This window comes from Sylvia atricapilla, chromosome 7, assembly GCF_009819655.1.
Source record: "Sylvia atricapilla isolate bSylAtr1 chromosome 7, bSylAtr1.pri, whole genome shotgun sequence".
NCBI classification, from domain to species: domain Eukaryota; kingdom Metazoa; phylum Chordata; class Aves; order Passeriformes; family Sylviidae; genus Sylvia; species Sylvia atricapilla.
In genome coordinates this window covers 15,642,796-15,657,219 of record NC_089146.1, presented here as the reverse complement: position 1 = coordinate 15,657,219, position 14,424 = coordinate 15,642,796, and the positions used below count along the sequence as shown (strand labels likewise).

The 14,424-nt window shown below is 39.9% G+C and overlaps 1 protein-coding gene across 1 annotated transcript in view; it reads right to left on the bottom strand.

The window, feature by feature from the left end:
* Positions 1-14,424, bottom strand: part of TTN (titin) — a 240,161-nt gene that overhangs the window by 10,187 nt on the left and 215,550 nt on the right. Inside the window, 42 exon segments of the mRNA XM_066323289.1 lie at positions 13-318; positions 409-444; positions 447-484; positions 486-636; positions 639-866; positions 869-933; positions 935-970; positions 1,200-1,222; positions 1,224-1,276; positions 1,279-1,339; positions 1,341-1,504; positions 1,596-1,620; positions 1,622-1,726; positions 1,728-1,798; positions 1,801-1,887; positions 1,890-1,901; positions 2,034-2,213; positions 2,216-2,287; positions 2,290-2,616; positions 2,731-3,033; positions 3,306-3,608; positions 4,063-4,362; positions 4,453-4,740; positions 4,841-5,434; positions 5,716-5,746; positions 5,748-5,998; positions 6,097-6,402; positions 6,667-6,972; positions 7,080-7,104; positions 7,106-7,176; positions 7,179-7,326; positions 7,328-7,363; positions 7,365-7,381; positions 7,502-7,792; positions 7,881-8,186; positions 8,269-8,571; positions 8,663-9,283; positions 9,286-10,728; positions 10,808-11,107; positions 11,225-11,512; positions 12,086-12,382; positions 12,479-14,245. Coding sequence (XP_066179386.1) covers positions 13-318; positions 409-444; positions 447-484; positions 486-636; positions 639-866; positions 869-933; positions 935-970; positions 1,200-1,222; positions 1,224-1,276; positions 1,279-1,339; positions 1,341-1,504; positions 1,596-1,620; positions 1,622-1,726; positions 1,728-1,798; positions 1,801-1,887; positions 1,890-1,901; positions 2,034-2,213; positions 2,216-2,287; positions 2,290-2,616; positions 2,731-3,033; positions 3,306-3,608; positions 4,063-4,362; positions 4,453-4,740; positions 4,841-5,434; positions 5,716-5,746; positions 5,748-5,998; positions 6,097-6,402; positions 6,667-6,972; positions 7,080-7,104; positions 7,106-7,176; positions 7,179-7,326; positions 7,328-7,363; positions 7,365-7,381; positions 7,502-7,792; positions 7,881-8,186; positions 8,269-8,571; positions 8,663-9,283; positions 9,286-10,728; positions 10,808-11,107; positions 11,225-11,512; positions 12,086-12,382; positions 12,479-14,245 — 10,635 coding nt within the window.

Sequence of the window (14,424 nt, the reverse complement as noted above, 5' to 3'; positions counted from 1 at the left end):
GGCACTACTTACCAAATGGAGGCTTTATAAAAACTACTGATGAGACCTCCAGTGCTTCACTAATGCCGTACATATTCTGAGCAGAAACACGGAAATAATAGCCTGCGTTTTCAGTTAGGTTAACAATTCTACAGGTTGTGCCTGAAATGCTTGAAGATACAAGTTGCCATTCTGCTCCTTCCTTGGCTTCACGTTTCTCTATGATGTAATTGGTTATCATAACACCTCCATCATCCTCTGGTGGTTTCCAGCTTATCACCACAGAATTCTTCAATATAGACTCTATAACAATTGGCCCTTCTGGTTTTTCTGGTTTATTCTGTACAAGAAAAGCACAAAATTTTTATTTCTTTTTCCAGTCAATATTGAGAAAATAGTCCACAAAATACTGAAAAGAAAGTTAATTACCTTGTATTTCCACATTAAGTACAGTGTCAACTGTTCAAATGTGTTACTGAGTTGTACTTTGTACTTCCCGCATGAGTCTTGTCTGGACATTCTTAATAGCAAGATGAGTATACTGTTCTGTATTCTCAATAGTAATTGTTTCTGATCCTCTCAAAGGTTTGTTGCCATGGAACCAAGTTATTGCTGGTACTGGCCGGCCCATATACACAACATGGAGACGGAGGGTGCCACTGCACCTGCGTAGTATTTCTCTTTCAATGGGAAGCCAGGGTGGAACTGAGGAGGAGCCTGCAATAATAGCTTGCCACTAGTTTCAATTTCTCCAACATCATTGGTAGCCATAACAGTGTAGAGACCTTCATCTCCTGTCATCTGTCATTACTGTCGCGTATGATTGCGTCCATCAGACGACATTTTGTATTTTCTGCTTTGTACCAGCTCTTTGCCAAAGCGGTACAATTAATATCAGGCAAAGGTCTCCCAACAATCTGGCCTGTCAGCTGAGCTGCCTCACCCAGTTTAGTGTAACGTCTTGCATTTCTTTTTTATGGCAGGTGCTTTTCTCCAGCGGCAACAAAGAAATAAGAAAAAAATATAAGAATTACTATTAAATTTTCCTCTATTATATGTGTTCTGGAATTAATTTTTATTTATACTTGAAAGACTGTCCTTTGGGACAGTCATGTTAGCAAATATATGTAAACAAATAGGCAGCATGTTAAATGCAGCACCATGGTTATGACTCAGAAAATTACAACAATATCACAGCAAAGGTGACAAAGTATTTTTGCTTACATGTTAATTTAGTTTTCACTTGCCATAGCGGTCCTTCGAGGCCTGCTGAGGCCAGTCTGATTTTCTGCAAAACACGGAACTCATATTCTGTGGCCTCTAGTAAGCCTCCTACTGTAAACTGCCTGTCCTTGATGCGTTTCCTTATTGCATTTTTTCCAGTGGCTTTCTCCAGACTGGCGATATTCAACCCAATAGCCAAGGATCTCTTTGCCACCATCACTTTCAGGTCGTTCCCATTCTAATGTAATGCTGTCCTTAAATATAGAAGTGATCTCAATTTCTCCAGGTTGGCTTGGTTTGTCTGAAATTAAAATGAATACAGAAATTCAATTTTTCTCTAAATGTCATTAAGCTGCTCTTCAAAAGATCTGTTAATGTGGACATTATCTTACCGAATGGATCCTTGCATACAACTGGTTTCAGAAGCAGGACTTGCTTCACTTTCACCAATGTCATTTTGGGCAATGACACGGAATTGATATTCAGCATCTGGAACAAGTCCTGTGACTGTGTACATTGTAGTGGGTAATCTGTGTCTTATTATGCCGGACCCATTTTTCTGTAGATGTCTCTTTACGTTCAATATAGTAGCCGTTACGCGAGAACCACCATCATCTTTAGGTCTGGACCAGGACAAGTTTGACAGACTCTTTGTAACATCAAGCACTTCAGGTGGGTTGTTTGAGGCTCTGGTGGATCTGTTAATAATTATAATAATTAAAAAATAGAAATAACAGTGACATCCATTAAAATTTCTGCATATATTGTTGCACTTTAGAGTATAATGTAGGGTTTTGGTGGTTTTTTTTCCATCTAATAAGAAAACTTACTTAGAGGTGTCTTTGGTACTGCTGGTTCTTCAGATTTCAGAGATTTGCTAATACCGAAATGGTTTTCAGCAGAAACACGGAAATGATATTCCACATTTTCTTTGAGTCCTTTCACAACTAGTGATGTCCCTTTCACTCTAGAGTCAACAGTGTACCAGGCAGTCTTCGGTACTTCTCTCTCTCAACAATATAACCCAGGATATCTGCACCACCATCATCTGTAGGAGGTCTCCAGCTTACTCTGACAGAACGAGCTGTATATCATCATACTCGAGTGGTCCTTCTGGTGGATTTGGAATGCCAATCACTCTGACTTTAATGTACACGGCTTTCTTGCCGCATTTGTTTTCGAGTACCAAATCATAGGTGCCTGAATCTTCTCTTTCTGCATCTTTGATCACAAGTTCTGTGTGAGTCTCAGAAGTCGCTATCATGGCCCTCTTGCTGACGTCCTGTCCTTCTTTTGTCCATTTGCATACTGGGATGGGCTTACCCTTAATGGGTATTGTAAGCCTGATTACTCCTCCTTGTCTCACCATGAGACCTTCTTGGTATTTTTCATCAAGTTCATAGTCAGGATATTCTGTAAACAAAAATAACATGTCATGATATGTCCTACAGATGATATCATACCTGCTTTAAACAAAAATTATTTTAGGACAGCTTTTAACAAGAGCTAAGACATGAAATGTCTTACCCAGCATTTCTGTTATTTTGACTGTTCCTGGCACTTCAGCAGGTTCTCCTGGCCCACCAGCGTTACAGGCTAGCACTCGGAATCTGTACTCTGCACCCTGGGGAAGATGTGTCAATGTGTATTCCCGAATCTTGGTTGGTGTAGTATTGCATTTGGTCCATTCAAATTGATCAACCTTCTGCATCTCAATTAAGTAGCCAGTAACTTTAGAACCACCTTCATCTTCTGGTGGGCTCCAAGCCAGGGAGACAGATGTTCTTGTAGTATCAGTGACTCTTGGATTCTGAGGTTTACCTGGAGGAGCTGGAAGGGGAGATCAGACAGGCAGGTGGGATTTGTTTTTACAAATATTTGAAAGATTAAATAAATGCTAACTTGCAACTTATGATCTGTAATAAGTCTATAGTGAATTTAAAAAGGAAAACTTTGAGTGAAAGATTTTCACTAATATTTCCTTCATTTTCTCCAGTCAGGATCTCATTTGTTAATATACCCAGAAAAAAATCCAAATTAGAATTAATTGTAGCATAATGACACTCCCATAACATGTTTAATCTTTGTAGGAAATTACTTACCAATTGGATCTCTGGCAACAGCAGATTTGGAAGGACGGCTGGGTTTCCCAGTGCCTCTGGCATTGATTGCTGTGACCCGGTGTTCATATTCTAATCCTTCAACCAACCCAGTGGAACGGTAACGAGTCATGGTGACTGGAACTTTATTCACACGGATCCATCTATCTGCTCTAACTTCTTTGCGTTCCACAATATAACCAGTAATTTGTGAGTCACCATCATCTTCTGGAGGATACCAAGTCAATGTCATGCCGTCTCGAGAGATATCAAACACTTCTGGAGTGCCAGGAGGACCAGGAATACCTGTAAAAACATGACACGGAGTTAGTGAAGAAAGCATCAGATGACTTTACGCACTAGTAGTATGTGACATATTGTGAATAACAATGTAATATCAATGTCTTATTAAACTCTTTTATTAGCAAACATCTAAGTAATTTGCAAATCAGGTCAGTGAAAAACTACTCGTTTTGTCATGGGGTTAAAGCAGTTTTTCAAGACTGACGGTAGACCTGAGCGGAAAAATCCATGTTTACCATCCACATTCTGTACAGTCATTCTGTACATATACAGATCTATGGATGGCATTTTTCCTCTGGAAAATAACAAGATTGCTGTGCATCATAATGTTCACTTTTATCTGGCCAAAGGAAGTAGCATCATGTAGAAAATTCTAGTATATGTGTGGATATATAAGCTCATTTAAATATATATTTTGAATTTTAAAGGTAGAGAATAAACAAAAATTCAGACTTACGGATTCTGCTCTTGCATTCTATAATTTCAGACTGTAGGTAAGATCCAATTCCAAAGCGGTTTGTAGCAGCTACACGGAACACATATTCTGCACCTTCAACAAGTCTGGTGAACTTAAATGTTGTCCTGGTTACTGACTCTGAAACTGGCAGCCATCCAGGACGGTGAGCATCACGCTGTTCTACCACATACCCACTAAGGGCAGCTCCACCATCCAGCTCAGGAGGCTCCCAGGAGATGGTTACATAATTTGCATCAACTTCATCAATTCTGATAGGTCCAATAGGTGGTCCAGGCTTGTCTAGGGGGAAAAAAAAAATAAAAATCATATTTCTCATGTAAAAGTTGAAATGGAGGAAGGTCATGGACAATTATTTTGATGAACACTTACCAAGGATTATAACCTTTACTGTATCAGTAACTGTTCCAGTTGTGTTCTTCAGTTCAAGTGTATACTCTCCAGTGTCATGTATGGTGGTCTCACGCACAGTTAATTTGGCCATTTTGGCAGTAGTCTCCATTTTGATGCGTTCTGATTCTTTTAGTTTAGAACCAGCAAAGAACCAAGATGCAGTTGGAGGTGGTCGTCCTTCAATTGGAATGGCTAATTCAATGGGCTTTCCAGCAGGTACGTGGATTGTCTTCTGAGGTATTCCAGTGAAGTCAATTGTTGGTAGAACTAAGGAAAGCAAATAATTGATATTTTAAATGCCTGTTTTATAACTATCACATTCAATTGTGTAAGCTTGACTCTATTGTTTTCAGCAGTAGACACCTACCTTTTCGGTCTTGAACTGTGACTGCTGTGACAATCTCTCGTGGTTCTGACACGCCCTTCTGATTCTGTGCTCTGACCCTGAACAAGTACTGTTCACCTTCATTGAGAGAGATAATGGTATGTTCATAGACGGTAGGCTTCAACGTCACCACCTTCAACCACCTTTCTGTTCCAGCTTTGCTGGCCTCAATGACATAGCCAGTCAATCTGCTGCCACCATCATGCAGTGGTTTCTCCCAGGCAAGTGTAACAGTCGATTTAGTGGTGTCAACCACTTCGAGTTTTTGTGGTACCATGGGGACATCAGATACCAGTACTGCATCCGATGTTTCACAGGCTTCACCAATGCCATAAATATTTTCTGGTAGTACTCTGAAATAATACAAAGCTCCCTCCAGAAGTCCAGTAACTCTGTAAAATGTCTTGCTGCATTTGGTAGTGACAGTCTTGTAAGCTCTCATGGAAGCTTCACGTTTCTCAATTATGTAGTTGTTTACTGGGGCTCCACCATCAATGACTGGAATTTCCCAAGTAAGTGTCACAGAATCTTTTGATACTTCCTTAACTCTCACTGCAGGTGGTGGACCAGGTGTATCTAAAAAAAAAAAACCAAACAAATTTTTTTCCCCTTTTGGATCCTTTCATTTTACAGTCAATGAGTACTTCTGCATAAAACAAAAATGCTGGCATTTGATTTATGAAGTAGCACAGCTCCAGAAATTATGGACTTTCCTCTAGATTGGATTGTTTCTCTGACTTCTCAAACATTCTCATATTATTTAAAATGCAAACTTCCTTTGGAAATGAATGACACATTTCTCAGCAATGAGCAGGCAGAGTGCTGTAATGCTCATATACAATTGTAGCAGTACTTACCATACACTTTCACAGAAATAGTTGCTGATTTTGTTTCCTGATTGATTTTCAGCCTCAATGATGTATTTTCCGGCATCATACCGATTAACTTTATCCACAATAAGCAAAGTGTAGCTGTCTGTAGTATCAATAATGCCTCGACTTACGAGGTCAACACCCTGCTTGCTCCATGTGATTACAGGAGCAGGTCTGCCAGATACAGAGACCATTAGGCGCAGGGAACCACCAGCTCTGACTGTAACAGTCTTCTTCAGATCATCAGCAAGCTCAAGTTCAGGTGTTTCTGATGAAGGGTATAAGAAATATGGAATTAGTTAATCTTATAGAAGTCCTAAAGAAAAATATAGTTTCCTTAAAATATGCATTAGGCTTTCAAATTACCTATTCTTTCCACAGGTTCTATTTCTGCCGATGATTCACTAAATTCACTCATACCATTCACGTTTGTTGCAGCAACTCGGAATTGGTATTTCTGGTTTGTTTTAAGACCAGTCACGGTGAACTCAGCATTCCTTAGAGTGGCGGTTGTATGTGCTCGATACCACTGTTCACTGCCTTCTTCTTTCATTTCAAGAACATAGCCTAAGAGGTCAGCACCACCATCATATGTGGGCTTTGACCATGCTAAACTTATGCTGTGCATTGTAGTATCCACAACTCTTGGAGCTGAAGGTGATGCAGGAGTGTCTTTGAAAAAGAAGAAAATACATTTTATATTGGTGCAGAAAACATTTTACAGTCAAAATCAATTCAGTCAAAACCAATTTCCAGATAGGCTAATTCCAGGAAATGCATTTACAATGAACTATAATTGTTTCTAAGTTATTCCAATACTATCTAGTTCAGTGAGTTTGTGTGTGATTATGGGTTTCTTAGTTAAAGTGTCAATGTGCATTTATGCTCCATTATTATAAATAAATATTAAAATATGTTTTAAATATAGAAACTTACATGATGGTTCTTTACATAACATGTATTGTGAAGCTTCACTTGGTTCACTGTTTCCAGCAGCATTCACTGCAGTGACACGGAATTGGTACTGGCTCCCTTCCATGAGACCAGTGACTTTCAGTCTGGTGTCATAAATGGTATAATCTCTGTTCACTCGTGTCCAGCGCAGACTCTTCTTTTCACGTTTGTCCACAAGGTAGTCCTTAATCTCACTGCCACCATCCGATTCTGGTTTTGACCACTGAATAATGATATGTTCCTTGCCGACAGTCACTTCTTCAGGGGCACCAGGCTGTGTTGGAATAGCTATTTTTTTAAAAGGTGAGGAAAAAAAAAGATTGTTCAACACATTGTTTTTATCCATGAAAATTATTCCACAAATCTGATGCAGAATGGAAGGTAGTAACACTCACTGAAAGCATTCCTGGCAATCACAGGTTTCTGATTCAAGTGGAACACCTGGTCCATATTTGTTGACAGCTCTTACACGGAAAAGGTATTCATTATTTTAATAAGTTTTGTTACCACAGTTGATAAAGTCTGGCATTCAGCCTCAACAATAACCCAGTGAAGTCTGCTGGTTTCACGCCTTTCTATGATATAATGAGTGATTTCTGCACCTCCATCTTCCTCAGGAATGTTCCATGCCAGAGTACATTTCCTCCTCTGTTACTCTGCTAACCGTGATTTTGCCCTGCACATGGACCTGGTGAATCTGTATAGGAATCCAATAAGTATTGTGATTAGTGGCTAAGGAAAAGCATCTCATTCTTATTTAAAAGAATGCAGTTTTTTTCAGTAGACTAAGTATTATTAGTAATCACGGCATACATACCAAGCACTTTGACAAGAACAGAAATTTGTTTCATCCCACTGGCATTTTTAACTGTTAGGGTATATTTTCCACTATCACTTCTGTCACAGAACTTGATAATTGCAATCGCTCGTTTGCTGGTGTATTGCAGAGATATCTTTTCACATAGCTCCAGTTCCCTGTCACCTTTGGACCAGAAGACTTTTGGTTCTGGTTTTCCACCAATGGCTGCATCAAGAACAAGATCTGATCCAGCCCTAATGCTCAGAATTTCTCCCTGCAGTCTGGCATCAAGTTCAGCCTTAGGTGGTGCTGGAAAAAGAGATTTGAAAAAAAATTACATGACAGTACTTAAAATAGAACAGTATGTTTTTAATTGCGCCAAGAAAATATTCCTTACTGTATTCATCTTTGCAAATGACAGCGCCAGTTGATTCAGATCCTTTGCTAATCACACCAGCAGCATTCTTTGCCAGTACACGGAATTCATAGGCTTCATCTTCACTAAGAGCTGTCACGGTAAAAAAGTTTTCTGAGACAATGGTATAATTGCATTTCAGCCAACGTCCATCACCAGATTCATTATATGGTTTGCGCTCAACAATATATCCGATTATTTTGCTTCCACCATCATAAAGTGGAGGTGACCAGCTCAGTGACACGGTAGATCTGGTGACATCTGTTACTTCTGGTCTTCCTGGTGGATCTGGAGGAATAAAGCAGAAAAAATGAGAAATGCAATCCTATTTTAGCTTAAGTAACAATGTAACTCTGAAAGTATTACTTACCGACTGGATTTTGAGCCACTACAGGTCTGGAAGCTTCACTAGCTTTGCTAACACCTGCAGCATTTAGAGCATAGATTCTGAATTGATACTCTAGGCCTTCCACCAACCCAGTGACTTTATAGTTGCAGTCACAGCATGGTACTTTGTTCTCCTTCACCCAAAGGATGGTGTTGCGCTCCTTCTTTTCCACCCAGTATCCAATGACTTTGCTGCCACCATCATGGTAGGGTTCTTCCCAGCGAATAGCCATGGCACTTGCAGACACAGAATAGACTTCTGGCCTTGAAGGTGGGCTTGGTGGGACTAAACATGAAAAGGTGGGGAGGAAAATGTTAGTAATTATAAACACTTCAGTCAGAAGAAAAGAACAAATTTTAAAAAGTGTTTCACTTACCAAATGGATGCTCAGCAACCACTGTTTTTGATTCAACTGGCTTGCTGACACCAAATCTATTTTCCGAGCTTACTCGGAAACTGTACTCTTGATATTTTGTGAGATGGCTGACTTTGATCTGTGTGCGTTTCACACTGGAATTCACCAGCTGCCATGCTGTTGTGCCAGATTCACGTTTCTCTACAATGTAGTTTGTAATGTCACTGCCACCATCATCTTCAGGTTCTTTCCAGGTCAACACACAGGACTCAGCAGATACAGATGATATTTCAATTGGGCCAGTGACAGGACCTGGCCTTCCTATGACTACCACTGTGACAGTAAATGTTTTCACACCAGCAGTGTTCTCAAGTGTAAGGTAGTATTTACCAGAGTCACCTCTCATACTGTCTTTTACAGTCAGTGTGGTTCGGTCTTTTGTTGTCTTGATGGTCACTCTTTCAGTTTCCTTCAGCCTCATCTCCTCAAGTTTCCATGTCACTTTTGGAGCTGGGCGTCCACTGATTGGTATATCAATAGTAAAGGTGCTTCCAGCCTTGCATGTTATAAGCTGTCTGCTTATGTCACTGAGATCTGCTGTTGGTTCAATCTGTGGCTCCTTGACAATAACAGAAGAGAAGCTTCTCTTGGCTCACTGTAGCCAGCATCATTCTTTGCCTTGACCCGGAACTCATATTCTGTGTTCTCCACAAGGCCTTCAACAGTGAAAGTAAGTTGCTTGGTTTGTCCAGCTCCAGTCCAGGTGTCAGATCCTTTTTGTTTCATTTCAAGAAGGTATCCAGTAATACGGCTACCACCATCATGATCAGGTTTAAGCCAGGCTAAGACTACTGAAGATTTGGTTGTATCGACAATATCTAGTCTCTTCGGTGGAGCAGGTTCTTCAGTGGCCACAACTGGTTCTGTTAATTCACAGGGTTCACCTACACCATATTCATTTTCTGCTGAAACTCGGTAATAATATGGCATACCTTCTGCTAAATCTGTGACCTTAAAGATTTGTCGAGTGCATTTTGAACTCACTACTTGCCAGCTACGACGACTTGCTTCGCGTTTTTCCACAACGTAGTGGTGGATGCGAGAACCTCCATCCAGAACAGGAGCATCCCACATTAAAGTAATAGATGTTCGAGTCACATCTTTAAATGTAATAGGACCTGGTGGACCAGGTGTGTCCAAAACCTTGACAGTAAATGTAATAGACTTGCTTCCACTGTTATTTTCCACAGTAAAGACATACTTGCCAGCATCATTTCTGTTGCATTCCTCTACAGTTAGTGTGCTGAACGAATCAGTTGTTTGAATGTCAGCACGCAAACTAAGATTAGCATCTGCTTTGGACCACACCGCAGTAGGAACTGGCCTTCCAGAGAAGGCAATAAATAGACGAATGCTTGCACCTGCTCTTACAATATGAGTCTGCTTGAAGTTTGCATCAATATCAATTTCAGGTGCAGAAAGCCTGTCCACGGTTTGGACTGAAGCAGGAACTTCACAACTTTCTCCTCTGCCAGCACCATTGACAGCACTAACTCTGAATTTATAGTGTTCTCCTGCCTCCAAATCAACCACGGTATATTTAGTAGCAATAACAGTCTCTGCATTGACTTTCTGCCATGCTTCAAGATCAGCTTTGCACATCTCAATGATGTACCCAATTATTTCCATACCTCCATCAAAAACTGGCTTTGTCCATTCTAAGCTTACACTAGTCTTTGATGTGTCTGTCACCTTTACAACATTAGGAGCACTTGGTGGGCTGACTGGTTCTCTGCATTTAATCAGCTTTGAAACATCACTTGCAGGTCCAACTCCTGCTGCGTTTTCAGCCATGACATGGAACTCATACTCATTGCCCTCAATAAGGCCAGTTACTCTGTATCTGTTCTCAGTAATGGGCCTCTTACTGGATACTTTAACCCAGCGCATGCTCTTCTTTTCTCTCCTTTCAAGAATGTACTCGTTTATCTCACTTCCACCATCTGACTCTGGTCTTGCCCATGTGAGTGTGATACTGTCTCCTGTTACATTGGTAGGCTCTGGAGTTCCTGGTGCATCAGGGAGAGCTGAAAACAAGAAAAATGCCATTAGAAAGACAAGATGGTTACTCCACAGATATTGATGCAAAATGAGGTGGAAACTTACTGTAAGGTATTTGTGCGATAACTGGATCAGACTCCAATGGTCTGCCAACTCCAAATTTGTTCACTGCAGAGACACGGAACTGATACTCATTGCCCTTAATTAATTTAAGTGCTGTATAGCTGCAAGCTTCACATTTATCTTCAACTAATGCCCAAGCAATCCTGCTGGTTTCACGTTTTTCAATTATATAGTGAGAAATAGAAGCACAGCCATCATTAGCTGGAGGCTCCCACCATAATGTGACTTTTTCTCCGGTGATGTTTGTGAAACGTATTGGTCCACCAACTTTTCCAGGTGTGTCTGCAATTTTAAAGATTCAGGGTTAGATTTTGCTGACACTTAGAATAGTGTAATTTTTCTATAACACTTTATTCTACTATTTTTTAAAAAGCATGCTGAAAGTGCTTGGTGCAGTACCTTGTACTCTGATGGTAATATCTTCTCGTTTAGTGCCTGATGCATTTTTGGCTTCTACTGTGTACACGCCACGATGTTCCCGGATAGCATCTCTAATGAAGATTGTACTGTATCCAATTGCTGTAGTTATTTCTATATTCATCATTTTATCAATCTCTTTACCATCCTTAAACCATGTCACTTTAGGTACTGGACGTCCTCTGATTAGAGCTTTAAGTCTAATGCTCTCTCCAGCTTTAACAGTAAGGCCTTCAAAGTGTTCAGCACCAAATTCAATTGTTGGAGCAACTAGAAAAGGAAAATATAAATCAATTTTCATATATCTAAATGTTTTTCTGATACTCTTCTAAATGTACTAATTATAAAAGTCTGTGATATAAAAAAATATTTCACTTACAAAATGGCATTCACTAAATAACAGTTATATGGATGATAAACTTATTTTTCTTGTAAGCATCCAAAAGTGCATCATATATACATGTGCCTATATATATAGGTGAAAGGCACTGTTAAAATCTGGTGTTAAGAGTCTGTCAAGCATCCTGAGGCACATTTTAGTTTTGAAATTATTCAATGCATCAGAATATTAAGTCCATGCTTTCATTCCAGCTTTGCCACTGCTGTTTATCCAAGAGAAATGTAGAGTGCCAGGCTTTTCAGCAATAGATTATGTATGTCTTCCAGATTTGTGTCTTTAATTTAGACCTTCTCACCTTGGAGTATGAACATAAATATTCTGAATTGACTGGGATGACCACAGTCACATGTTCTTTGCTCCTTGATTTCCCCTCACTTCCCCTCACTACAGCCAGAAAGTCTATCTAGCTTCAATACCCAAGCATATTAAGAAAAAATTCTTACCATTTTCATCTCTGGTCATGATATAGCCTGAAGACTGTGAAGGTGGGCTGATTGTACCAACAGCATTTCTTGCAAGCACTCTGAATTCATATCGGTCACCTGGACTGAGCCCCGTAACTGTATATTGGCACTCACTGACATCAGTGAAGTTACACCTGAGCCAACGGTCTGCACTTCCTTGCCGCTTCTCGATGCTGTAGGCCACAATCTTACTGCCTCCATCACGCAGTGGGGGGTTCCATTTCAGGGTGATTGTTTCCCTAGTGACATCAATGTAATCAGGAGTACCAGGTGGGTCTGAAAGAAAAATAATGAAGATTCATTTTTATTTCTGCTCACAATAATCTACAAGAAGAGCATTTTTTTTGTATGATTGATTAATCATTCACTTACCCACTGGAGAGACTGCCAAAGTAAATTTGCTTGGCTCACTAGCTCGGCTTAGACCTGCAGCATTTTCAGCATATACTTGGAACTGGTAATCCAGGCCTTCAAGCAGTCCAGTAATCCTGTATTCTCTGTTAGATATTAATGCAACATTAACCTTCTGCCACAAAATACTGTTTCTTTCCTTCTTTTCAACATGGTATCCCATAATCTCTGAACCGCCATCATAAACTGGAGCATCCCAAGAAATGGTCATTCCATCAGCAGTTACGTTGTATACAACAGGCTTGCCTGGGGCACCTGGTGGTTTAAACTGATGCTTTGCCACAACATCTGCTGAGACAAGAGGTGGGCTCACTCCGTATCTGTTTTCTGCACGAACTCTAAACTGATATTCAGTATCTTTAACAAGGTTTGGTACTTTGAAGGTTGTTCTTGCAGCACTGGAACACACCAGCTTCCAGTTCATTTGTGATGTTTCTCTCTTCTCAATACTGTAGCCAGTGATTTCTCCTCCCCCATCATCATCAGGAGCCTCCCATGACAAAACGACACTATCTGCTTTGATTTCATCTATTCTTAAAGGTGCTTTTGGCCTAGATGGAGGACCAAGAGTGATTACAGTGATTGTGAATGACTTTCTGCAGACTACGTTATCAAGAATTAAAGTATATTTGCCACCATGTTCCTTTTTCACATTCTTGATACTTAAGCTTATCTTGTTTTCAGTTTTCTTGAAACGAAGATGTTCTGTTTCTTTAAGAGGGAGGTTGTCCTTGAGCCAGCTCATTGATGGATTAGGTTTACCTTTATAGGGCAATTCAATATGCAGGTTATGTCCAATTCTTACTGCAATCTGACCTCCAGGAATATCAGAAAGGTCAGCTTCAGGTGTTATTATAAGTTCTTTCACTGTAATGGGTCCAACAGTAACAGAGTCACTCATGCCTTTCTCATTTTTAGCAAAGACTCTGAATTCCATGACAGAAAGCTCTTTAAGTTTGTCAGCTACAAATTCACAGCTCTTGCTTGTGCCTGCATATGTCCATTCTTTCTCTTCCTGAAGTTTCTTTTCAATAACATAGTCTGATATAATGCTACCACCATCATAGTCAGGTTTGCTCCACTGCAGTTTAACAGAGCTCTTTGTAGAGTCTTTCATGGCTAGGTCCTTTACAGGTCCAGGTATGTCTGCGGCTTTCACTGGTTCAGATGTCTCACAAGGTTCACCTAGTCCAATTTCATTTTCAGCAAGAACACGGAAAAAGTATGCAGTCTTTTCTGACAGGTTAGTCAGTTTAAAGGTGGTATGAGAACACTTTGTTGTAACAGTTGACCAGGCCCTCTTTGTAGCATCTCTTTTTTCAACAACATAATTTGTTATTTCAGAACCACCATTGATGAGAGGTGGCTCCCACACCAGTGTAACTGTGCCACGAGAAACATGCTTGAGCTGCAGCTTCTGGCATGCAGAAGGTGTGTCAAGTACTTTTACATTAACAAATGATGATTTTGCTTCTCCAACTCCGTTTTCAATTGTAAGAACATATTTTCCTGTATCATTTCGTGTAACTTGAGGAATAATAAGTAGCGTAGATGATTCTGTGTTCTGGATGATATATCTTTCATCACTCCCAAGATTCTTGTCACCCTTTCTCCATGTGACTGTTGGAGGAGGCCTTCCCTTGAATGGAATCATTATTTCCACATCTTCACCTGCTTTAGCAACAATAGATGTCCGAAGGGCAACATCCAGATCAATCTCTGGTGCCACTGTGGAAATAAATAAAAATTAATAATGCATATGTGGAATGTAAAATAAGAAATAGTTTGAAAAAACAAAAACCACCGAAAAATGATAAATCACAAAAAAAAAAACAAACAACAAAAAACCCCAAACAAACAAAAAACAAAAACAAAACCAAACCAAACCAAAACAAACAAAAAAAAAA